At 54.2% G+C, this 23551-nt stretch overlaps 8 protein-coding genes across 8 annotated transcripts; 4 read left to right on the plus strand and 4 right to left on the minus strand.

The window, feature by feature from the left end:
- Positions 1–531: 531 nt before the first annotated feature.
- On the plus strand, positions 532–2052 carry CABS01_15067 (protein-tyrosine phosphatase; the record flags this gene model as incomplete). The annotated part of the gene is made up of 1 exon (XM_060548405.1): positions 532–2052. The coding sequence occupies one exon, from the start codon at positions 532–534 to the stop codon at positions 2050–2052; it is 1521 nt and encodes a 506-aa protein (XP_060392232.1).
- A 1783-nt stretch (positions 2053–3835) lies between these two features.
- On the minus strand, positions 3836–4219 carry CABS01_15068 (uncharacterized protein; the record flags this gene model as incomplete). Its single annotated transcript, XM_060548406.1, has 1 exon — positions 3836–4219. One exon carries the CDS (start codon positions 4217–4219, stop codon positions 3836–3838), a length of 384 nt encoding a protein of 127 aa, XP_060392233.1.
- Positions 4220–6297: 2078 nt separating this feature from the next.
- CABS01_15069 (uncharacterized protein) lies at positions 6298–6840 on the minus strand (the record flags this gene model as incomplete). Its single annotated transcript, XM_060548407.1, has 1 exon — positions 6298–6840. One exon carries the CDS (start codon positions 6838–6840, stop codon positions 6298–6300), a length of 543 nt encoding a protein of 180 aa, XP_060392234.1.
- A 5846-nt stretch (positions 6841–12686) lies between these two features.
- On the minus strand, positions 12687–12863 carry CABS01_15070 (uncharacterized protein; the record flags this gene model as incomplete). Its single annotated transcript, XM_060548408.1, has 1 exon — positions 12687–12863. The coding sequence occupies one exon, from the start codon at positions 12861–12863 to the stop codon at positions 12687–12689; it is 177 nt and encodes a 58-aa protein (XP_060392235.1).
- A 440-nt stretch (positions 12864–13303) lies between these two features.
- Positions 13304–14803, plus strand: CABS01_15071 (uncharacterized protein; the record flags this gene model as incomplete). The annotated part of the gene is made up of 1 exon (XM_060548409.1): positions 13304–14803. The coding sequence occupies one exon, from the start codon at positions 13304–13306 to the stop codon at positions 14801–14803; it is 1500 nt and encodes a 499-aa protein (XP_060392236.1).
- A 1976-nt stretch (positions 14804–16779) lies between these two features.
- Positions 16780–18160, minus strand: CABS01_15072 (26S protease regulatory subunit 6B; the record flags this gene model as incomplete). Its single annotated transcript, XM_060548410.1, has 3 exons — positions 16780–17749; positions 17809–17907; positions 17964–18160. The coding sequence occupies 3 exons, from the start codon at positions 18158–18160 to the stop codon at positions 16780–16782; spliced, it is 1266 nt and encodes a 421-aa protein (XP_060392237.1).
- Positions 18161–19028: 868 nt separating this feature from the next.
- Positions 19029–19665, plus strand: CABS01_15073 (uncharacterized protein; the record flags this gene model as incomplete). Its single annotated transcript, XM_060548411.1, has 4 exons — positions 19029–19215; positions 19332–19399; positions 19451–19493; positions 19550–19665. The coding sequence occupies 4 exons, from the start codon at positions 19029–19031 to the stop codon at positions 19663–19665; spliced, it is 414 nt and encodes a 137-aa protein (XP_060392238.1).
- Positions 19666–22483: 2818 nt separating this feature from the next.
- Positions 22484–23332, plus strand: CABS01_15074 (uncharacterized protein; the record flags this gene model as incomplete). Its single annotated transcript, XM_060548412.1, has 2 exons — positions 22484–22657; positions 22838–23332. The coding sequence occupies 2 exons, from the start codon at positions 22484–22486 to the stop codon at positions 23330–23332; spliced, it is 669 nt and encodes a 222-aa protein (XP_060392239.1).
- Between the last annotated feature and the right edge of the window lie 219 nt (positions 23333–23551).

A 23551-nucleotide genomic window follows, 5' to 3' on the forward strand; every position in this document is an offset into this window, starting at 1 on the left:
CCTTACACACACACGCACACACGTCCATCCCCTTTTGGACGACACAAGCCAACCAACAAGAAGGACGAAATTCCCCTTAATACTCCGAACGTCTTACCCCAACCCGCGCTTAAAGCTGCTGCTGGGCCGCTTGCTTGTTGCTCGTTAAGGTACCTCACGGAGTACTTGCTGCAGCTGCCCGACCTGCTGGGCCGCCCCCGAATTCCAAAAAAAGAAAGACTTTCCTGTAGGGTGCCCGCCGTGTGCCGCCCTTCGCCCGCGCCCTGCCTGCCAAAAAACCCTGACGACATTCCTGCCTACCTCACAGGCTCACGGCCATAGTACATAACCAACCCGAACCCTTCGCGCCACGCCCCCAGCCAGCCGCTGCAAAACCACAACTTCACGCTCGTCAGCCTCACTGTTGAGCAAACGTACTCCCTTCTCGTTGCCTTGCGTCTCGTCGCTTTCCCGCCGCTCCATCCGACTCGTCCACTTCGCTTCACCCGACGCTCCTTCGCCACGTCTCGCACTACGGTAGCTGGGTTCAAAATGGACCACCTCCCCAAGTTTCGCAGAAAACCAAAGATCCCGACAATCTCCACCACAGACGTAAAGACCTCTCCGTCCCGAAACGGCATCGACGAACAACAGCCGCCTCAGCAAATATACCCTTCCACAACCGTCACCGTCACTGGCGGCCGGTCCCCGACCCCGACCAAGCCCGGCCTGCGCAAGTCCGCTTTCCGCGGTCTGCACCTGCGCAGCTCCGGCAAGCGCTTACGATCCCCTCCTCCGGCCTCCCTGCCGCAGTCGCCGCCCCCCGCGATCGTCTCCCACGACGGCATCACCTCGTCCCCGAGGCCAAAAGATAAGGATGGCAGTGGTGGTGGTGTTGGCGCTGGCAGCAAAGACGACTCGGCCTCGTCCGGGAAGAGCAGCCACGAAAGCTTCAGGCCCAAGCCGAGAATACCGGCCTTCTTGAACCTTTCCGTACCAGGTACGAAACCTCCGTCTCGTCGCAGACTGGGAGGCGCCGGTCGGGAACTAACTGCTGGGATTCCTGCAGATTTAGACAATAAGTTCCAGGAGCTAGTATGGCAGGAACGCATCCGTCTGGCTGCCGGCATGGCTCCCGATGCTGACGAGACCACGAAATGGGGCTCTTACAAGCAGGTTGACATGCGCAGAGGCCCGCAAGATCGTTACTTCAACATCAAGCCCTGGAACCACAACCGCATAAAACTGCGCGTGCCTGCAGAAGAGCTCGACTACGTCAACGCCTCGACGATATCCCTCTCTTCTCCCTCGAATAAGGAGCTCCCTCCCTTGCGCTACATTGCGATGCAGGGTCCGACAGAGAACTCCCTAGACTTTGTCTGGCGCATGATTGCGGAGCAACTCACAGATCCCGTCGTCATCGTACAGCTTACCAGCTTCTACGAGAACAACCAGGTGAAATGCTACCCTTACCTGCCAATGGACGAAGAGCACGAACCCTGGGTCATCAACGAGATGGACGGCTGGAGCGATGGCTGGAGCGCTACGCTGACCTTTGACTCTCTCCTGTCCCTCGAGAACGGCGCCATTGAGGTGCGCAAGCTCCTGCTGCGCGTAGGCGACGAGGAAGAGGACCGCATAGTCTGGCACCTACTCTACACCAAATGGCCCGACTTTGGCGTCCCCGCCGTCGACGACTTGTCCAGTTTCTTCACGCTCATGCGTCTGTCGCGCGAGTACAACACGACCTCGGAGAACCCGCGCATCATCCACTGCAGCGCGGGTGTAGGACGAACAGGCACTTTCATCACTCTGGAGCACTTGATGCGCGAGCTCGACGAGGGCGCGCTTGACGACTACGATGGTGCCGGCGAGGGCGACGACCTTATTTTTGCGACCGTCGATGCCCTCCGCGAGCAGCGCCGCAGCATGGTCCAAGCTGAGTCGCAGTACTTGTTCCTGTACCAGGTGCTGCGCAAATTGTGGCAGGAAAAGTACGATGTCGAGGACAGTGACGGGGACAGCGAACCCGCAGCTAAGAGGCTGGAGGTTGAGGACTCGTCGACCGATTGAGTGACGCATGTCGGGTTTACTTCACTTGACGGAAGAGGAAGACGACTGGATTAACGGCCGGGGATGAAGCATGGAGATACCCCTTTTTTTCTTCTTATGGAAAGGTTGAAAGGATATAAACAATTATGATTTAATCGGCAGACTGTGGCGGCATAGCATGTGTAATTTCGATAACTTGTATATCAAAGCAAGCAACAGCATTACCAGGCGTTATGATTTGGGAGAAAGGGGGAAAGGGGGGACCAGCATTGACTGAGCAGGAGGAAGCAAGCGTATATGGCCCGGTGATGGAAATTGTAGGAGTATTCTGAGGCGATGAGGGAGGCTCAATGATTCCGGGTCATAACCAACGGCTCGAGGTCGACGAAGCCTCGAGGGCAGAAGAGAGTCCAAGAAGGACTTTGAGTTATGATGGTATTTTCGTGACGAGAAGGAAAGAGATATCATAGGAGTAGTTGCGGTTTACGTGAGCCCCCCGTCCGCCTAGAGCGGACCAGATGGCTACCTATGAAGTACATATATACCCTTCCTCTATAAGAGCAAGAAAAAGGAGCATCACCATGAGAACGCGGTCTGTTGCGAAAGCGTGTGCAGAGGTTGCGCTGATAATGGTCCTAACAAAGTTAGGTTAGCTTTTCCCCCCTTTTACAGTTGGACTGCTTTTGCTATTATCGCGCGTTTGTTCCAATGGAGCGTTTGTTCCAATGAAGCTCAGCGTAATCTGCAAATGCGTAGAGGCAAACAATGGGACGGACGAAACGCCATGGCCCCAATGCGGTCCAAGAAAAAAACCACACTCAACCTAAGTCAGCGCCTTGATATTCTGACGTCCCAAGGTACTGTATGTAGTTTGACCCGACCGGACATCATCTCACATGACTTGGCCCATCTTCCCCCAATAGCTAGAGCAGAGAAGGGATCAAGTTTATTCAGCTCGAGCGGCCTCCCTCTCATGCTACCCGGCTTACAGCTGAAATCTAGTAAACTGGGCCACGCTTCGTTCCATTCATTCCAATGATTCCTTACGTTCCTTACGTTCCTTACCTCACCTCACCTAAACCCGTGGACCAACCACAAAAAGGCAACTCTCACTAACCGGTAGGATCCGGATAGAAGGGACAGGATCAAAGAAAAGAGGCAAGGGGGAAAGGGGGAAGGGGAAGAAAACATTGAATTCTTCAACGAAAAAAAAGCGGGCGATCGACCGCTATCGCCTTCGATTCCTGGCGCTTCTGGTGTTCCCTGATTTATGATAGCTCGTGTTTCCACGGGATCGGCCATTTTCTTTCGCAAGAGAGAGGCGATGGACGGATGTGATGTGATGGGATGGGCCAGGCTTGGGGGGATGGGGGGATTAGTAGTAACGACAACGACGGGTTCACATAACTTGTCCCCGGGTTGGCGGGTTGTCGCCATGTCGCCGAATCCGAGGCACCGAAGAAGACATCGTCTAGCATGGCTGCTACATCTCGAAGGCGAGAGGGAAGGGGAAGCCAACATGATGATGTCGGACCGACTTCAGACATACCGACCCTCGGCCGGCAAGAGACCTCGGGATGCGATGGAAATCCTGCCCCCCCCCCCCCCCCCCCCCCCCCCCCCCCCCCCCCCCCCCCCCCCCGCGCGCGGGGCCACGGGGCCACGGGAACCCCCCCACAAAACAACTCCACGCCCCCCCCCCCCCCCCCCCCGCCGCCGCCCCCCCCCCGCCCCCCCCCCCCCCCCCCCCCCCCCCCCCCCCCAGTCTGCGCCTCTGTGCCTCTGAAGGGCAGTGAAGAAGCGACTATTGCGAACGGTCAAACCCCAAAATCACGTTTCCCCTTGTCCCCGGCGTCGATAGCGAGGCGCTTTGCGCCCGTTTCACGCCTTCATCGACAACTCGACATGGCATGTCACCGTCACATGGGGGGGAAGGGAGAGCGGGCGGGAATGACATCCTTCCTCCATAGCGCTGACCGGTTCCGGGGACTCCCGTCTCGGTGTGAGATTTCGAACCGGGGTTGTTGGTCAGCAGCCCTCCTCTTTTCTGCGTCCGGGGTTGGGGGTCGTGGGACGGCACAGCGGTAAGGGGAGGGTGGAGGGGGCGGCGGCCGTCTCTGCGTCTCTGGGGTATCTGTATGGAGTTTTTCGCGAAGAAAAAGGATGAGCGTGGCCCAACCCACAGCATTCTCCTGCGAAAGTTGCCGTCGTATTGTGTGATACGGAGTACAGAGTACAGGCATTAAAGATGACAGCGCGCTCAGCGGGCGGGTGAGGCCGCGCAGTATCGTCACCCCATGCTACCATGTGATGGTGACGGGAGAAATTAAGACTATGCCAGGCAGTCAGAGTGTAATGGCCCATGGGATCGCCATGACAGCATACTGAAGTACCTAGCCAGCAACATCAGCCAAAAATCAGTATCCACGGTTGATGTTTCGATGCTGGCAGAACACGAATGCTCGGCCGTCTGGGAACTTCAGTGAGCATGATCAATGGTCCGAACTTTCTCCTTGTGATCAATCCCAAGAGAAAAGAGTGGCCGGATAAATCGAGGCCCATGAACCCAGCCAGCTCGCTGGGATTGTGAATCCTTGTCTTTTGCAACGGCGGATGATGAGACCCTTGCTAGACTTATTTCAACCAACGTTCCGGTCACCGGAAATGAAGCAGAAAACAAACTCTGGTGTGAACATGCTCGGTGAACATACGCCGAAGACTTTCTACTGAGCATTGGGTATTATCCTCCCCATCGTGTGTTGGCTTTGGTGGAGACCATTTCTAGCGCCCGGCTGGTGGTCGATTGTAGGTGTCTCTTGGCCGGTTTTAATGGACACGAGTGGAAAAGATGAGATGAAAGATGCCTTGATGGTCCGATGTGGACCTCGGGAGTGCGGACGATGGAGGCATTTCGGACCGGCGCGGCTAATTGAGGGCCGGTTTGTCTTGGTATTTCCAGGGTGTCGTTGTGACCGTGCCGCCGTGCTTGTTGGAGGCTGCGAAAACATTGATTACTTTGAGACTCTCCGCTGTCAATTATTGGCACTAAAGAATAGAAAACCACTTGTTTCTCGAAGTGTAAGACTGCGACTTTCAGAAAATGCGCATGCTGCTCTGGCCCGGTAGTTGTGTGACCGTCGTTGGAACCCTCGCTTCTTCTCGAAAAGGTGGTGAAAGTTAGCGCATTCCTTCAGCCTTCGGAAGTGACCAATATTGAGAAAGGCTCGAAGAAGATGAGCTATACTGTAGTGACATCCTGTGCCGTTGTTACACGGCAGAAAGCACGGAGCATGTCGGGCTACTTGATGCGAGGTGCAGCGCAACTCATCACAAGTTACAAGTTACAGCGGTAGGGGGGTGGGCAGAAGAGACGAACCAGCAAATGAGTGGTCCTTTGGAAAACCCCAGATAATAATATGCAGCTGGCGCACGGAAGCACGAGTTGGAGGGGGCAGCCGGCTGTTTCCTTTTGCTCGCTGCGGTTCAGCCAGCGCATGTGTAAGACAGTCGGCCAGCTTCCTTCAGCTTGCGTGCAACGCCTTGGAGGTCCAGTTCTGGGAATGATGATGTAGAGAATGCTACCGTCATGTGTAGGTTGACGTCCAGTCGCATGCGCCGTCAATTCCAGCGTGGTATGGGCCATCCAGAGATGTCTGTGCGTTTTCCTTCCCTCATGACTGGCATAGAACGGCGCCGGTACGCTCAGCGAAGCGTGGGCCTGACACATGGTAGCGGCGCATTGAGAGCTGCAAGGTTGGACGGCCATACCGGCCAGAACGAGCATTTTTCCCGTTGAGGACCGAGAGCGAGTCGATCTCCTAGACCCCGGGCTGCCCAAATGCTGCCACGCGTGGTGGCTTACGCTACATCCCGCTACCGGCTGCTGCTCTGAAAAGCGAGTCTTTTCTAAGTCAATCATCATCGTGAGGGACTGGGGCCTGCTAGAAGATGGGCGAGCGCAAAAAAGGCCAAAGCGAGAGATGAGAGTAGAGCGGATTCCGATTGAAGCAGTGTTTGCGTGTGTATCCAAATTTTGTACCTGCTTGAAGTGTCCTGGTAGTGTAGACAATGGCAGTCTTTCGATGCCTACCACAAGTCTTTCTGGATCCTTAATTCCGGATCACGGACGACACTTTCCGCGAGGGCCGGATCATACAGCTTGAGCTCAGTCAGGCTAAGCGCTTAAGCGTCGCGCAGGTTTTGTAACTTAGCCCTCGCCGCGGCGGGGCCACGGAAGCTTTCCCCAGACAACTACAAGGACGAAAATCAAGGTCGGCGGAAGATTGGAGCGGTGGACATGACAGCAGAGGTGTGTGAGTGAATGTGTGTGTGTGGATGCAGGCTGAGGATGGTGTGGGTGAGATGAGTTGGCCCAACGGGCGGCAGTTGGGACCAGCAGCGAGGCTGTAGTGGGACAAGAGGAGGGCAAGGCTCCATACGGCAGGGGTGTTCGGTCGTCAGGAGAGAGGCCACGATCTGTGATGCAGGTTGCGAGGTGTCTTGGATGAGTGGTGTTGAGGTGAGGTCAAGTTGAGCGGTGAGACGACGTGTAATGAGGGAGCGTAGAAGCATGTCAGAGAGACATTGGGATGAGATCGAGTCGGGACAATTCCTGTCAATTGTCTGATGTTCTGATTTGTGGATAAGAGAAAGCATGAAGTCGAGATAAGCAGTCCAACTGTGACTTGTCCGGCAGCGCAGGTAAGGGGATCCGGGGAAAGGTAATTGCAGTGGACTGACAGCTGCGAAAGGCATGTGTCGAGTCTGAGCGTTGCTTTCCGACCAAGCGTAAGACTTCCTACGGTACATCTCTCGAGTGTTGCTGAATCTACCAAGCTTTCGCAGCGGTCTCTATTGTAATAGCCAGCAGTCGCGTGTGGATAAGATTTGGAGTAGTAGAGTGATTTGTGAAGAACCGGGAAGTGGTGATGTTGGAAAGACTAGAGAGAGTCCGGCCCGAAGCGACGGCGCAGCTCAGCTGAGCTGATGGATTGTCTGCCATGTAAGCCCGCCCCAAAGTAAGCGGTGACGAGGGGAATGAGGCTCCAATGCACGTCTACACCGCCGTAGCAGTATGCAGTATGACGGAGACTGCCAATTTACGTAGAAAATGTGTCGTTTACTCTCCTAAGCTCAACGACACCACAAGTTTTCTTTTGTTCCCATGGGTGGCCCAAGTCTTGGTCCATGTTTGGCACGGTGAGAGACAGAGTCAGTCGGGACCAAGGACCAGGATACCGGTTCAACAATCACATGCTTGGCGTGGGTATTATATTCATACCCCAAAGATGTTAGAGGGTCTTTGCCAAACAGGGGTTGATACTGGGATCAGATGACAGGTCCGGATCTGAGCGTGATGAATGGAAACACAAAGAATCGCTATGCCGCCGTGCTGGCGAAAAGACTTGGGATGGCTGGATTGAGTTTGTAGGCCCCGGCGGAATCTTGTCGAGTTTCCGCAGTGTGTACGTAGACTACGAATGTGTCGGACATGTTTTCGTCTGGTGTTTTTGATACGTGAAATCTCAATGTCCTTTTGCGGTCGAACGAGTCAAGGAAGAGGGCGCTAGTACATAATGCCGCCGGTAATGTTTCCGGAGCTGCGTAATTGAGCCAGGAAGAGACTCAGGAGAGACAAACGCTGCCCGTTGGGTCTTTGCTGGTTAGGGTTAGCGCCAGCCGCGTTGCAAGTTTGTAAGTGAAGAGTGAAAGGAAGACTTGCATGGCAGGCCGCAGACCAGCTTTGCGTTTCCTCCCTTATCCAAGATACGGATACCTAGCTCAGATCACGATGACAAGGCGATGCGGTCAGTCGTGCAAGTCGAGAGGCAGCAGTGACAACTGACAGCTTGGGGCTAAGCAGGGCTAAGGTAGGTCGAAGGGAATCAGGAAGTGCTAACCCGAGTGCTAGACCACCTTGGGCACATGTAGCTAAGGTAGGTAGTCTGGCTGTCATTCTCTGGCATTGGGTAAGGTGGATGTATCAAGGATCAGGATGAGGTATGGACCGAGAGACGGAGAGGCCAAGACAAGCTTGGCCGGTTCCCGGTCCCGAGGCGAGTTGTGACCGAAACACTTGAGTTTGGATAACTGAGATGTGCAGCGTGTAATGGAATGGAGCTGCAAGGTGAAGTCCTGTACAGTACCTAGTAAGGTTAGGTTAGGTATGGAAGGTAGCCGGACATCTGGGACCCTGCGTGCCTACCTTACATTACGCCTGCGCCTGCCGAACTTTGCTGCACCTGCTCGTTTGCATTCGCACCGCGGCACCGCTCTTGCACTTTGCACCGATGAAGCGGTGCTGGCGATCCGGTGGCGTCCAATGGCAGGCCCCAGTTGGATCCATCAGGTTAAGATTGAGAATTTAGGAATGCGCAGATGCAAAGCTGTACCTTCCACGTGAGCTCTGAACCTGTTAAGTCTGGCTGAACGGAAGGGGCGAGTGACGAGGTCCTGGACCGCAGTCCGCAACTCCCTCCACCCCGTACCTTACCCAAGGTACGGACCTGAGGTACCTTAAGGTACCTTAGGTCTGTACGAGAAAGAGCCCCGCATTACCTCATCCCCTCCTTCCCGACTCTCACTCGTGCGAAACCAAACCCCAGACTGATGCGCAAACTCGACACTCGAGAGGGAAGGAGCCCTTTTGGGTGAGATGGGATCCTAATTTTCCATCGCGACGACAAGACAAAATTGACAAGGCCTCCCATTCTCTTCTCCTCACTTGCCCCGTTCATCTACCAAGACCCCTACGATATGCCGGAAGCAACTTTTGTGACTTAGGTTGTCTGGGGGCGGTCAGCAACTCAGCGTGCGCCTACGCCTGCCGCCTGCCTCGGTCGACGCCCAAGTACCCTGCATCTGAGCACCCAGAAAGGGAAAAAGAAGGAAGAAAAAGAAAAAGTCCACCAGGAAACGACAGAAACACCGAGAGCCCAAACGGAACAAGCACCACAAGCCTCGATCCCCCTTTTCTGTGCCTACCAAGTACACTACTCGGCCGATGCCCGTGGCAGGACACCAAAGTTATTGGAGGTACTCCGTACTCCGTACCTCAACTCGTGTACGGATACAGCTCACGTTCGTTTTGCCAAGCAGCTATTTTCATCCACTTCACTCACTGCCGTCCTCGGTCCCGTCATCACCAAGTATCCACGGGGTATCCTCGCCCGCAAACCCCAAGCCAAATCGACTTTGTCTTCACCTCCATCTCCATCTTGAAAACAACTCTGCGAGCCATTCCGACCCTGTAGTGGAGCAGACCAGGACCTTGCCCGAAGCTTGAGAACTTTCAACTGCCTGCCTACATGGGGACGCAATTGACAACGTCACCAGAAAACCCGCCTTTTTTCGTTGCCCGTGCCATCGTCCTGCACCACTGCTTTGCACCTCACTCGCGGCCGTGCACCGTCCCTGGGCCCCCAGTCGAAAGTTCCAGCCCACCCGCTGGAATGCTTCTGGAAGATGTGGACAATTCTACCCCTCGTTTGAATTCCTTCCACTGCGCCAAGTCACATCCTAGCAAGCCTGCCATTCGCGGTCCAACTGGGTCTTTGCTTGCAGCCCTCCTGTCCGCTATTCACATCCGGCCGACAGGGATACTGCTTCTTTCCGATCAGGGGGGACACTGAGAGACTGGACTGCTACGGTGCTTCTCAGTCCAGTCAGCTGCTTGCGGTTGCGTCGGGGTTTGCCCCCCCCCCCCCCCGATTTTGTCGAGAAAGGAAGAGGAGAACAACAAGACAACCCCGGTTTCCCACCGTCGGGTCGGGCAACAAGAGACAAGAGGAAAAAGAAAGCTGAACCAGGTCAGGGATATTGGGCTCGGGATTTCTTGGAACGTCGAGAATCCCGAATACCTGCTCAGGCACCCGGGACGCAGAGAAAGCACTGTTCCCTACGAGGCTACAACCACCCATGACCGCAACGGAGAACGTGCGAAGTTTATTTGGCTCTGTTATGTATGCTCTGCCCTACTATTGCTCGCCGCTCGTGGGGAGGTTTGCCCGACTTATTCGCGAATAGCTACGCCGTGAATTACTCCGGTACGGTACTCGGGATCCGTACACTGGGGACGGGGTTATTGTTGAATTTCTTTCATGATGACCGGCCGGGTAATCTGTCTCAAACCGCCTTGCGATTCATAATCGCGATTTTCGGAACTTGACCCTACCCTAGCGCCTGCAACCCCATTACCTTGCGGCCCGTATAATGCCTCAGTCAGTTTTGTCCCCTCCCCTCTCATTTTTGGATCAGAGACGTTTGACGGAGCAGTTGCACCACAACGGCGCATCTACCTACATGAGCGTCCGCAGCAGCTAACGTGCGGTCAAACCATGCTGGACATGCCTAGAAACGAATCAACCACTCGCAATTCCCGGCATGCCTTGGCCTCTGCGACCCCTACTCCGCCGCGAATCTCTTTTGGATGTTAGCGCACGGCTATAGAGCAACGCTTTACATACGAAGAATTCATTGTCTCCATTGAAACGTCCCCATTTCCCAGCAAGGCTTCAGAGTCCGTCCCCACTGGCACGCGACGATAAGACGGCTCAGACTTATTACACACAAAGTAAAGTGAGAAACAATGAACAGCAAACCATAGGAATTCGTCAAAGACTCAAAAAAGACTCAAAAAAGACTTAAGAATAGCTTAGATAGGCCGAGATTCCGTTGGCCACGGTGGGTCTTCCGAGTTCTAGAGCGAGTCAACAGCCCGGCCCCATTGTCCAGGTCGTCCCACGTCTTGGTCTTCTGGGCCCGGGTCTCTCGTCCATGGTATGGTGGTGTTTCCTCGTTGCCATGTCTTCGAGTCCCTGGTCGTTGCCAGTACTCCATAGCAGTTGTGTCCGAGGTCCCAGTCCCGAGCTGTCGGCAGCGACCCAAGGCCAGGTACCGATCAACTACGGAAGACCATCTGAGTGGATGAAGCCCACGATAATCGTAGGAAAATATCCATCATCTACCTTATTGTGTACTGTGTATGTCACGGGGGTTGTTTATTTTCCCTGACGTGCCCCGCACATGAAGAATCGCCTTGACTTTTTCTCCCCCTCCCCCCTCCACAGGGCCACATTCATCCCACTCGATGAATGAAGAAGTAGGTGATGTGGTAATAACTAAACTGAGCTTGCCGTGGCCGCCGACCCGTTGAGGTTCTCGTCCTCGTCTTTTTCTGGTGTCCAAAAACCATATTCAGCCACTCAGCATTGAGTCATTACTAGTGTGCGTGTCATTGTCAACCACCATTCTCAAACCCCCCATCGTTGATTAGACGTGTCGAGATTCCATCGTCTCTGTCAGGAATATTGGGGTACCACTGCTAGCATATGGGACTACGCAGTAGCTCAAGACGTCGTTCACCATCTCCCGTCAGTCCCGCCGTTGGTTCCCATCGAGTCTGGCCACCAAGCTCAGACTCAGACTGGGTTGCTTTACTGGCTAGCATCACCAACGACCAACCACACCAACTGTGAGCCGTCCCATCATTCTAGCCCGGCGGGCAAGACTCCAGAAGTCGCTAACACGTCCATCAGCATCGAAATCGCCCTGCATCGCGTCCCGCCGGGACTTCCCACCCTTCTCATACGACAACGAACCTGCGCTTTCCGGGAACCCCGCCCATCGTTGCTCCTTAGTCTGGGTCTGCGTCTTCTTAGCGTTCGCAGCAACAGCTCTTTGAGAGGAGAGTAAGCAGATCGATCACTTGTTGTCTTCGTCCTCATCCTCACCAGTGAATAAAGGTACCTTACCACCACTGTGTATGAGGTAGCAAGCGTAGTAAGTACCTTACCCTCCGGTGGTCGCTCGCTCTTTTCATCTCGGCACCTCATCGCAGTCGCACTTGCACTTACTTGCCTTTACCTTGGGGATCGTGGCTACTGCATCCGCACCACACACCTCTCTCACACCCACTTATTCACACACCCACTTTGGACTCGCCTCTGTCTCTCTTACACACTCATTCTCGTTTACTCTTTCAACTCACTCCTCACTTGCTATTCTTTTTCCTCACACGCATACACACACACACACATACACACACATACAGAGGAGGCACAAGGTGTGCGCGCACACACACGCAACTTATTATTGCCGTCTCATCCATACACCTTTTTATTCGAGAACCACCACTTTGCTTTTCATTTTCCTGCTCCGACTCGCCGTCTTCAAGGCTTCCTCTTTCTAATCACTTCTCATTCTCTCAGCCTGCGATCCCGCCATCCCGCGTGGCACCTAAAAAAAATCGCCCCCAAACGGAAGACCAAAGTGCAACAACCGACCCTTGCTGGGGTTCCTCACGACTTCTTACAACAGACGACACAGCCTTTCTTTTCTCTTCCCCCCCTTCTGGGCCTGGGCGTTGATTGCGCTCATCTCTTCATTGGCGAAACACAAACACGACCCGGATTCGGCCTGGGGAGAGGGAGTACGTCATGACATCCATAGTAAGTTGGTCTTCTCTCAGTGTCTCTCCTTATTGCTGCGTTACGCTGCCTCTTTATCTTTTCCCACCACCAAAAAAAGGGCCGGCCTGCCCATTTCCCATGGACCATGACCACACGCCTCGGCCAATCTGGATTGCAGCATTTCCTGCTGTCCCTGGCCGTCAAACCTGACCGACCGTCGTCATGCTATTGGAGAGAGCCGCTCGTTCACCGCCTCACCGCTTCCCGCATATCAGTGCACATCCCCATCCTCCTCGTCTTCCCCGTCGCTCCCAGACACTCAGACAAGCCCGACACGAGACACCGGCAATCAGGATAACATCCCCCACGACCGGGGCCCTGCCTGTTGCAACCGGCCTCACCTTGCCCAACTTCTCTACTCATCTCATCCCATCCTATCTACTCCCATGTCTCCATACGCCTCTACGGAGTACGGATACTCGTCCCCTAATTAGCCACCCCTCCATCTTGTCCTCCCCCATCATTTCCAATGCCCAATTCTTATTCACCACCACCCAGACCCCCTTTGAACTTCCCATAAGAAAGGGAGACTGCGCCGCCATGGCCTCTCCCATGCACCCTCGCCCTACTTTGCCTCTCACACGTATAACTCTACCCTCGGGCGCATGACACGACTCGCTCTCATATTCTGTCGTCTTCTCTCACCTCTACGGCTGATATAAGCTGTTCCTATACCTCCTCGCCCCTTTCCTGGCATTGGCATGGCTACACTTCTTGCTTGATATTCCTTCCCCCTCCACCTTTGGCAGAGTATCTCTCTGTTGCCAAACACACCCAACTCTCAAGGCTGTTGTACTCTCACGATGCGTGTCCCGTCGTTTGAGCACACCTTCGCCACTCCTCGCGAACACCCTGCAACCATGAACCAACAACCACCGGATTCGCTGTCGCTAATGACCGGCCTCCAGCTATGTCTCGCTCACTACTGTGACCAACATGGTCCGACCCCGCTTATGGTCACCGAGGGCCTGCCGGTCCCATGCACAACATGCTTCGATGATGGCGCCGCTGGTTATGCCGATCAAGATCAGCTCCGACCCCGGACCAGCGCCCCAGCACCGGCTGGCTCTCTCAACCAGACCGTGGCCATGTCGGATGCGCTGCGCAAGATGCACCTCAACTCGCACCGCAGCTCGTCTCTACCTGCTTCCGAAACTGAAAACCAGATCCCGCGCGCCGCCATGCTTCGCGCCTCTTCAGCAAACTCTACCACGAACTCGCCAGCTTCCCCTCTGTCGCCCTCCGCAATCGAGACCCCACCCGAAAGCCCCCGCCGGATATCGGAGCAACAGCAGCCACGACGAGATTCGAGTTTTCGCCGAACCTACGACGACTACGTTACGAAGCGCGCCGGCCCTTGCGAGAATTGCGCGCTGACGCTGCCGCAACGACAGGGCGGCAAGGATAAGAACGACTTGAAGGCTGAGCGTGGTCCCACATTGCGCACTCGCGCTCCTTACGCCAGGGTATACGGACAGGCATCGCCGCCTACTTCTCAAGCATCTTCTGCTAGTGACACAGATGGAGAAAGCCAACCCGAACGAATGCACCGAAGGGCAACGGGCTCTACAACAACGCGATCGAGCATGTCATCGGGCAGGCATGTCGGCCACACACATTACCTCGACTACACCTCGACCCACGAACCTCTCATCCCAGCTTCCTTCTCGATAGTGCGATCCTCGTGTCTGCGAACCCTTTCACTGGAGACACTACCCCGCGCCCCGGCAAACCCAACCCCTAGTGCATCGCCGCAGTCAAGCAACATGCCAGCCTTTGTCACGACACACAGCGCTGGGGCAGCAGCTTCTGGTGGTCCCATATTCTTCGGCGATCCAGTCAACGGCTACACGACAGCATACATCTTTCGCATTCCAGATATGCATGCTCGCGGCCACAAGCGTGTGTATGCATTTCTGGCTCTTAGCACACACAAGGAGAGACTGGCGATGAAAACATTTGGTTTCATGGCTGCCGCTTTCCGTGATCTTGCTTCATGGATTCAGCAGTTGGCGGAAGCTGAGGCAGAAAAAGCTGCCGAAGCCAGCCCCCTTGGAGGCCCGCAACACCACAGCTCGTATCCGACGATGATCAAGCCTGAACGCGAAGGACAAGACCGTGGTGGCAGCAGCTTCCTCACGGGAGGTGGCGGCTTCTCAAGGAGAATGGGCGGTGGTCCCGGCGGTGTCTCACTCAAAGCTCGAGGCCTTGCTGAACTTGTCGGCATGCCCGACTTCTTTATTGAGCTGCATGCCAAGTTTGTGAAGCTTATGCTCGAACTTGGCGTTGCGCTGAGCTCTTAGGAGCTGTAACAGTTGCAGCACATATACGTTCACAACACAGAATCGCTGCCTTTGTCATTGACTTGGGCAGTAGAAGACGCGATTCGTACGAAACATACCAACATACAAATCACATACAACTATGATGCGGCGGGCTTAGGCCGGACCTCAGACACGGTAGCCAGAACCAAAGCAGTAATGGGTAATGATAATTATAATTACCTTGCCCACTACTCGAAGAGAGAGAAGAGGAGGGGAGGAGAGTGATTGCAGCGGGACGACGGATATACCCCACAAATGAGATGGTTGGCATCTCATTTGCATTAGGACTTTTTGCATTAGCGAACGGCAGCATCGCTTCCTTATCCTTTTTCAAGCGGTTTTCACGACTAAGCAGGCAGGCTGGGCATGATTTTCATAGACTTTGGGATCCCTACTTTTTTTTTCACTTTCTAGCCATGGCTTCATGATTCACGGGTTTTTCTTCATGTTCTTCCTTTCCCCAGATTCCCCTCGAGAGTAGCGACATTAGACTTCACAACGGAAGCTTCCAGGCTCACGTCTGTGGTAAAAACAGGCAACAGAGGGAAGGAAAAGCAAAAGGATGATGGGAAAAGGACAAACGGCAAACAAGGGGAAGAAGGGAAAAAATTCCCAATCAATAGATGGGGATTATCGGATCCGGAAAAGTATTTGGGAAAAGGGGTTTAGCAAAATTCAGAATTATCACCCTGATGAATTTACCATACTCTATTGACGATATCGTAATCCATTCTGGCCTTGTTCATACTTGGTTTGCGACCTGTTTCATGAGAACAGTAACTCTAGAGACGACTTCAATATCTAACGGCAATCGAAGTAAGGTAAGTAGTTGCAGTATACTTTATACATAATTCATAATGGGGGGCAAAAAATTTACATGTAGGCCGACTGATACGGTAATAAGATCGAGAAGGAAAGGTGATATGTGATGTAATGCTTTGTTCCTATCAAGTTACTTTGATCGAGTGGAACCTCCTCTCCCTCCCCTCCCTCCTTTCGATAAGGCAGGTTCTGTTCCGGCCAGCCATCCGATTTGAAGGAAACCTGACGTTCTCGGCTGATACCGAGTGGAGTCCCGGTGTGTGTGTGTGTGTTTGACGTTTCGCACCGCTCGCCCGCCGATTAACAACCAACGACCGGCCCTCTGATTTCTTCGTCTGGGGACAGTTCACATGGGCAAATTCAGTTTTGAACACTTTTTTTCCTTTTTCAATGTGTCGGTTTTATGAATTTCTCTCCTTTTTTTCTCTTTTGCGCGTTTTCGTACCTCTCCCATAGACAAAGACACACACCTATTTCTGCTTTTGAAAACAATATGAGCTAGGTAACCAAGTCATCGACACCAAACTTGTAGTATGGCGCTTATATATATTCCCCTTTGTATACCATGCCAGACGGCTCACGCTCTGGGTTACGTCGTAGATAGGGTCTGTTTAATCTCACTCCAGCTTTTGTTTGATGAAACGTCTAGGTGCCATCTGAACTTCCGCTCTTCTGCTTCCAACAATCGTCGCAAGGGGTCGGAGGCAGCTGAATGTCGGTGTTGGAAGAGGCACATGTAGTTGAGATTCATGTCTTACAAACCCTGATTTATGAGATCCACAGAGCTGCACCGTATACTCAGGGGCCTCTGGTGATACTGGCGGAGATTTATAGACAAAGGGAAGCACTCCTTTAGGTCACAGTCACGATCACGCATTTCCCAGCATACGAGTGAAATGGGTTTGAAAACCAGGTTGAAACATAGTGGCGGCAACGCAACTTCTTTATCGAGTGTATTGTATTGTACAACGCGACGCCAAGTCTCGCTCCCCGAAGCCTTGTAAAGTCTATCCCTTGCCTTCCCAGCCGTGCCCTTCATGACATTACATTGCCAGCCTGGCAGCGAGCTCTGTTCGTTCCCCCCACGATGCGCCGTTTCCGCCTGCGCCTTCTCCCTCGGAGAGAGCAGTCGCTTATTTGTAGAAATCAAACTTGTTCTCGTCGCTCGTGCCCTTGACCTGGCTTGAGTAGGCATCCTCCAAATCGCTCTGGATGATGTTGTAGCGGTTCTTCCGCACGGCACGGAGACCGGCCTCCTGCATGATGGCAGCGATGACGGCACCACTGAGAGGGTCGTTGCGGACAATCAGGGAGTCCATGTCGACCTCGGGGGCCAAGCTCATCTTGCTGGCAATGGTGGAGAAAATGAGACGACGCTCGCGTCTGTCTCTCAAGCTAGGGAACTCGATCTTTCGGTCCAGACGACCGGGACGGAGAAGGGCGGGGTCGAGGGTGTCGGCTCTGTTCGTGGCCATGATGACCTTGACGTTGGCGGTCTGGTCGAAACCGTCCATCTGGTTGAGAAGCTCGAGCAAAATACGCTGAACTTCACGATCGGCACCAGTCTGCGCATCGAAACGTTTCGTCGCAATGGCGTCAATCTCGTCAATGAAGATAATGGCGGGGGCGTTCTCGCGGGCCATGCGGAAGACATCGCGAACCATGCGAGGACCCTCACCGAGGTACTTCTGAACAAACTCGGAGCCAACGACACGAATGAAGTTCGCCGTCGTGGAGTTCGCCACAGCCTTGACCAGCATCGTCTTTCCTGTTCCCGGAGGACCGTAGAGCAAGACACCGCGAGGAGGGTCGATACCAATCTGCTTGTAGAGGTCGAAGTGCGTCAATGGTAGCTCAACAGCCTCGCGGATCTCCTGCTTCTGCATATCCAGACCACCAACATCGGCGTACGTCACATCGGGCTTCTCGTCGGCGCCAAGCATGGCAATGGACGAGTCGGCTTCGGGGGGGAGGATGTCGACGAGGGCGTTGGAGTGGCGGTGGAGGGCGACGGAGGAAGAGGGCTTGAGCTTCTCGCGGTCGAGGGTGGAAAGGATGCGGACGACATAATTCGAACCCGTGGATGACTGTACGATTCCGGTGCTATGATGAGTTAGCATTGTTGAGCTCGAAGCGGGAGCTGTCTGCGGGGGTCTGCATACTTCTGGTCGATGGCCTCCATAAACTGCCCAATCACCAAAGGAACACTCTGGATTCGCTTGATCTCCTCTTGAGCCCGGACAAGCTCGCGCTTCAGACTCCTACGCCAGCGGGTCAGCAAACCAGATGACACGCAGTGATCGTGCGAGTATCGAACCTCTGCTCATCCTTGATATACTCCTCCTGCAACTGGATATACTCCAGTTGTCTTTGCAGCTTCTTCAATGTGGCATAGTCGTCACCTCCCTCCGTCGCGATGCCCTCAAAGTTCTCAATACTAGGGATTGTTGAGGGAGCTGTCTTCTTGTGAGGGGCGACTTGGTTGGCCGGGTTTTCCACCAAGACGTCACCCATTGTGTCGAATATTTGATGGGTATTAAAGGCGTGGAATAAGGGGTTTCGTTACTCGAGATGCCTCGAGGTTCGTAGAGGATGTGAGTTCGCGGACAATAGGCGGTGTCGTTGATGATGGCAAGGTTGTTGATTTCAAGCTGGGTGGTGGTGGTGCTTGCTTGCTCGAGCTTGGCTGTAGGCGTCAATCGGATACGCATGCAGCGCAGCCTCTCAGCCCAGCCCAGCTTAGTCAGGAACCTGGTCGAAGCTTCAAGGTCACGTGCTGTTTGGGATACCAGGCAGGCCCCCCACTGGACACTCTCTGGTTGATTGATTGGCTCAGCAGATGACTTGGAGCAAGGCGAAGTGCCTGCAGCACGTTGCCCAGACTGGAGGCAGCGACGACCTCCGATTGGCCTCAAGTGGGGACGCCTGCCCCCATGTACTGTGGAGACGGCACACGATCCCTGCCATGATGATGTGAGGGTCTCTCCCGCAATTCCACTGTTAGAGTCGTCGGTGAGTGTCACCGTCGGTCCTTAGCACGGCCTGCTACTCCGGCACCTATCTCTTATCAACCCCCCCATGGGATGATGTGTTCACCGGCCGGGTGCCTCGTTGGGCCTTCGTCCAGCAAGCCGACCTAGCACTGTACAGTCACAGGCACTCCTTCTCTCCATTCTCGTACCTTTAATCCCACTTCTGACTCCTTCAACATCTGCTTCACTTTGACGCTGCACTGCTTCTCTACCATACATGACCTGCCTTCCGGTGTGCGTTCTCTCGTGCTTCTCCTCGATCTCTCTGACTGCTTTCAATCACTCTTGAACTTTATCGTCTCGTCTTACTTGGGGTCTTCCCTCTGTTCCCCTCCGAAACTACATACATCATGTCGTCGTCAATTGCAATCCCGATGACCCCGTCGTCGGCCAACACATATCACCACCACCAGTCACCCCAGGTCCGGGGTGCTGCTAGCTCTTCCTCGTCGACATACTCCAGTTCACCTCAAACATCTTCCCCGACTTCCGTTCAGAAGCGAAAGATGGTCCATGAACGTCGTCCTAGCCTTCTCAGTAAGTCATCCCACTTTACTGTGAAGCTACACAGCCCGGGCCTGCAGCCTTGCCCGACATGCCTGTCTCGGACTCTGTACATGTCAACTTGGGACCTTTGCTCACATCACGGACAGGCTCCGCCTTGTCGAAGCAGGAAAGCACCGTTATCAACATCGGCGAACCAAACGGAACTCCCCGCCTTGTAAGACCACTATAGTCCTCCTCAGGGAACGAATGCTAACAGGCCATCCAGATCACCTACCTCTCCTCGAGCCAGGGCTTTGCATGGAACCCAGGTGAGTAAAGGTTGTCCCGGTCTCTCCTCCCATTACTTGCTGACCACTTTTTTCAGAGATCTTCCTGCCGTCGTATGTCGATTGTGACTACACCCCGCTCGAGAACCGACGGGAGCCCGTACACGAGATTGTCCTTAGCGACGAGGAGATCAACAACATGTTTCCTCAATAACGGCGTCCCTCAGAGACGGCCATGACGCTACACATGAACATCTACGTCCTGAGCGCTTAGACCGACGATTCTCACGAGATACATTTTCTTTCCACATCACGGCGTCCGGCCACGACCTGTACCCCCTCCGACTCTTTTATATCATTTTATCAGACTGCTTTACGAACGAACCACCTAGGCAAATGGGCCCATGTTCGATCCGGATACGAACGTGCATGGGAGTACACCAAGTGGAAACACAGTACAAGTCGCATTTCCTTCTCGACCTCGAGGAGCTATTAGTGGCACCGGCCTTTGGGAGTTATCGGGGGAGTTGGAATCGTTTTGACGAGACGGGTTTCATTGTCTCAAGTTACATTTCTTATCTGTTTGTTGCCGTTTGCCTTTCTTTTGGATTGGGGCGTTCCATGGGATTGCAAGCACATACCCTCCTCGATCGTGTATTATGCCGCCTCGACCGCGGTTTTCCCTTTTCATTGATTTTCCACCAGTTCCATAGTTCAATAAGGTGGTGTCACAAGGACACTATACAGGTCAAAAGCCGTCCGCCACCGTGATCCACACAATGTCCTGATTTATGGCGTACATTTGAGCCTATCAAGCATGTTCCTGTCTCTCTTTCTACGAGAGTTTGGGCAGTAGGGTAGGTAGTGCAAGCCGGCCAGGTACCACGTCAGGGTCCACGGGTACCGTCGGAGTAATTGGGCAGACCAGCCGATAACCAACCACCTGCCTTGCAGTCACTCCATACGTGCATGCCTTACTGAGAGCCCAGTAGTCGCAATCATTGAATAAGTGCAAACAGTATCATGTTGATCTTCGAAAATCGCTGAAACGGGCCCCCTTCAGCTTCTGACTCGAAACCTCAGGTCTCTGGTCACCGTTAGCCCCCCTTCTCCCGGCGCACTGTCGTCGGTGTGGCCTGTTTGGACGCCATTCCGTCCCAGATGGCGTTCTGGGAAAGAGGGTCCAGTTACCTTGGGTTGGCTCCAGACCAGCAGAAGACCGCCAGTACCGCAGGCCCGGCGCTACTGTGCTGTACCTTCACCGCACGCACCCGAGGACCGACAACGCCATGGCACCTAAACCCCTTCTAAGCAAAGCAAGCTCCGCTTTCGCCGTGGGCTTTGCCCATCTTGGGAAGGGGGGAACCCCACGTTTGTGACATGGGAGTATGGGTGGTGTAAGTGCGATGATGGTCTTTGGTCCTTTGGCTTTTCCCCGTTGCTTGTCGGTAAGACTCAGAACGATGAGGAGATAAGTGAGACATGATGTACACTCTGCGAAAGAAGAACAGCAAGGTAAGGTAAGGAAGGTCTGGGACAGATGTCCCGGTTCTTTCCCTTGCTGAGCACCAAGGTGTGCCGCACCGTGCCGGTTATTTACTTCTCACCTTGATAGGTGACGCAAAACAGCGTTTACCCCAGCTGCATCAACCAGCTGAACCATCCCGTAAACCATCGCCCCGCAATTTTCTCATTGTGAGTGTCCGGCGTACCTCCATATGTACGGATAAGAAACGCAGTCTTCAAAGTCCTCGAAACTACCCCTTTGGTTTTGATTTCGGTGGTGCGGTAAAATTGTCTACCCTCTGTGCTCCTCCCCCCATGCAGGTCCGTCCCAGTTTCGCAGTCATAGCGTCGAGATGCATCAACCCAGACAGACGGACAAGGGGACGGACGTCCAGCAAGAATGCCAAGTTTTGAGAGTACCTACCGCCGTTCAAAGTCGTAAAAAGAGTTTGGGTCATTTTGCCTGCGTTGTGCCACCTATATAGACAGGCGCTCCTTAGTCTGTACGACATAGCATATCCGGTTCGGCCGGGAGGCATAAGTTGTTGGATGAATGTGTATGGGCAGAGAAAGTTTGTGATGCTATTTTGAAGATGGTAGCCCGGCTGATGCCGCAAACACACACACCGTCCCGACACCGAACCGGTCGTCATTCTTCATGTCTCTCATATATTGACTATCGACGTCGATCCCTTCTCGCCCATCCCTCTGAACAAGATCCGAACCGTGGGACTGCTGCACCTCGTGACCTTGGCGGACGATCCCATACACTCTTTTCTCCCCTTGCAGCATTCATGCAATGCATGAGGGTAAAGCTGTACGTAGGTAAAACTAAAATTGGGGAGGGTTTCTTTTCTGGTGATGCTTGTCCCGGACAGTGCCACCGCCCATCATTCCCTCTCAAAGGTGAACGGAACAGGTCTACCTTACTGGTCTGTGTTCCACACCGAACCATTCGCTGAACCTCTTCGGAGCGACTGTCCGATCTCGGCAGTTCTCGGGGTTGGGTCGCTGGCGTTGCATTGGGATCGATTCGGTCATTCAAGGTCGGTACCTGAGGTAGTCTGGGCAGCGTCACATGCTGATAAGAAGATAAGATAGAGACGCACTAGCCTCCCGCTGATAAGCCCAGCTGGATGGTGGGAGGAGCACAGGTCAGATCGGAAGACGGGCTCGATGCGCACCGATGGGGCGACCGCTGGCCGGGGTGAGGTGGTGTCGAATGGAACTGGACCGTCTCGTCGTCAAGCAAACCAGGCGCAAGTAAACATCCACACCGAGGACAAACACATCCCACCACGACTCAACACCCCACCACCCACGACGCGCCAACACGCGAGACCAATCGAACTCGGGTAATCTCCCCCTCCAAAAGGAGCAATTAAGGACTCTCAACACAGACCGCCCTTCTCAAACCCACCAGGATCCCACTCGAATGTGTTAGTGAAGAAGGAAGAAAAAGAGTGAAAGAAATCTAAGGCCCAAAAAGGAAGAAGGGGATAGGAAACGGAAACGAGGAGACAACTATGGAGGACGCACATAGGAAGATCGAACTGCAATCCCGCGACGACCTCGCGTACCTGCTCACCAACGTCCGGCGCGCCGCGCAGGAACAGCTCGACAATGCGTTTCCGCACATCGAGGGCAGCAACGCGCAAGAGGACGAGCTGCGGGCGCCTATTGAGCGCCTGGTCAACGAGGTAAGGCTACTACCCCAAACCCTCCCCCTTCTCTTGTTTTTTCTCGGCGAAATCTTGCACGACCCTCATGTTCTTGCTTCGAGATTGCTCCCCCAAGGCACGAGAAAGCAAAGGCAGAAGAAAGCGAGCCACACCAATCCCCAAGAATCTCGCTAACACAAACTCCCCCCGAAAACACAGTACATCAACAAAACATTCACCTACGCAGCCCCAAACCTCTCCATAAACGGCATGGACACCGACCCGTCAACCTTCCTCTCCAACAACACGCCCTCAGACGAACCAGAAGAAGCCTACGAACCCTGGGACGCCCGCCTCCGCCAGCGCGTCGAAGACCTCGCGCGCGAGGAAGAAGACCTCCTCAACGAAATCGCCGCCCTCAAAAAATCCGTCCCCGGCGCCATCGCTGCCGCGACGACAAACGAGTTCAGAGCCGCCGCGGCCGCAGACGAGGCCGCTTTCGAGGCTGCCAAGAAGGCGAAAGAGGACGAGGCGAGGGAGATGGAGGCCGAGGTGCTCCCGCTCGAGGCGATGGAGAGGAGGGGCGAGGTGAAGGAGGCGTTTGGGGGCGCGGTGGGCGGGTTGGGGAGGTTGAAGAAGACGATGCCTGCTACCGTTGCCAAGATGGAGAGGGCGAGGGTTGCTGGGGAGTATACCGTTACGGAACGGTCGTGAGGCAATCTGACGAGAGGGGGATTCTTTTACTTTATGGGAGTTGAGGCGTTGGGAACTTATACCACAACGGTGGGCATCCTGCCAGACGGCCGATGACCCATGGGCAGTGCTTTTTACATGTGCTGATTGCAGTCTAATAAAGTCTGGAAAGCATAAAGACGATGGTCTCTCTCTTTTTTGCGAAAATGCCATTCAATGGGGTCCACTGATCAAAATGAA

Source organism: Colletotrichum abscissum, assembly GCF_030869225.1.
Source record: "Colletotrichum abscissum strain IMI 504890 chromosome Unknown Scaffold_61.1, whole genome shotgun sequence".
Classification (NCBI taxonomy): domain Eukaryota; kingdom Fungi; phylum Ascomycota; class Sordariomycetes; order Glomerellales; family Glomerellaceae; genus Colletotrichum; species Colletotrichum abscissum.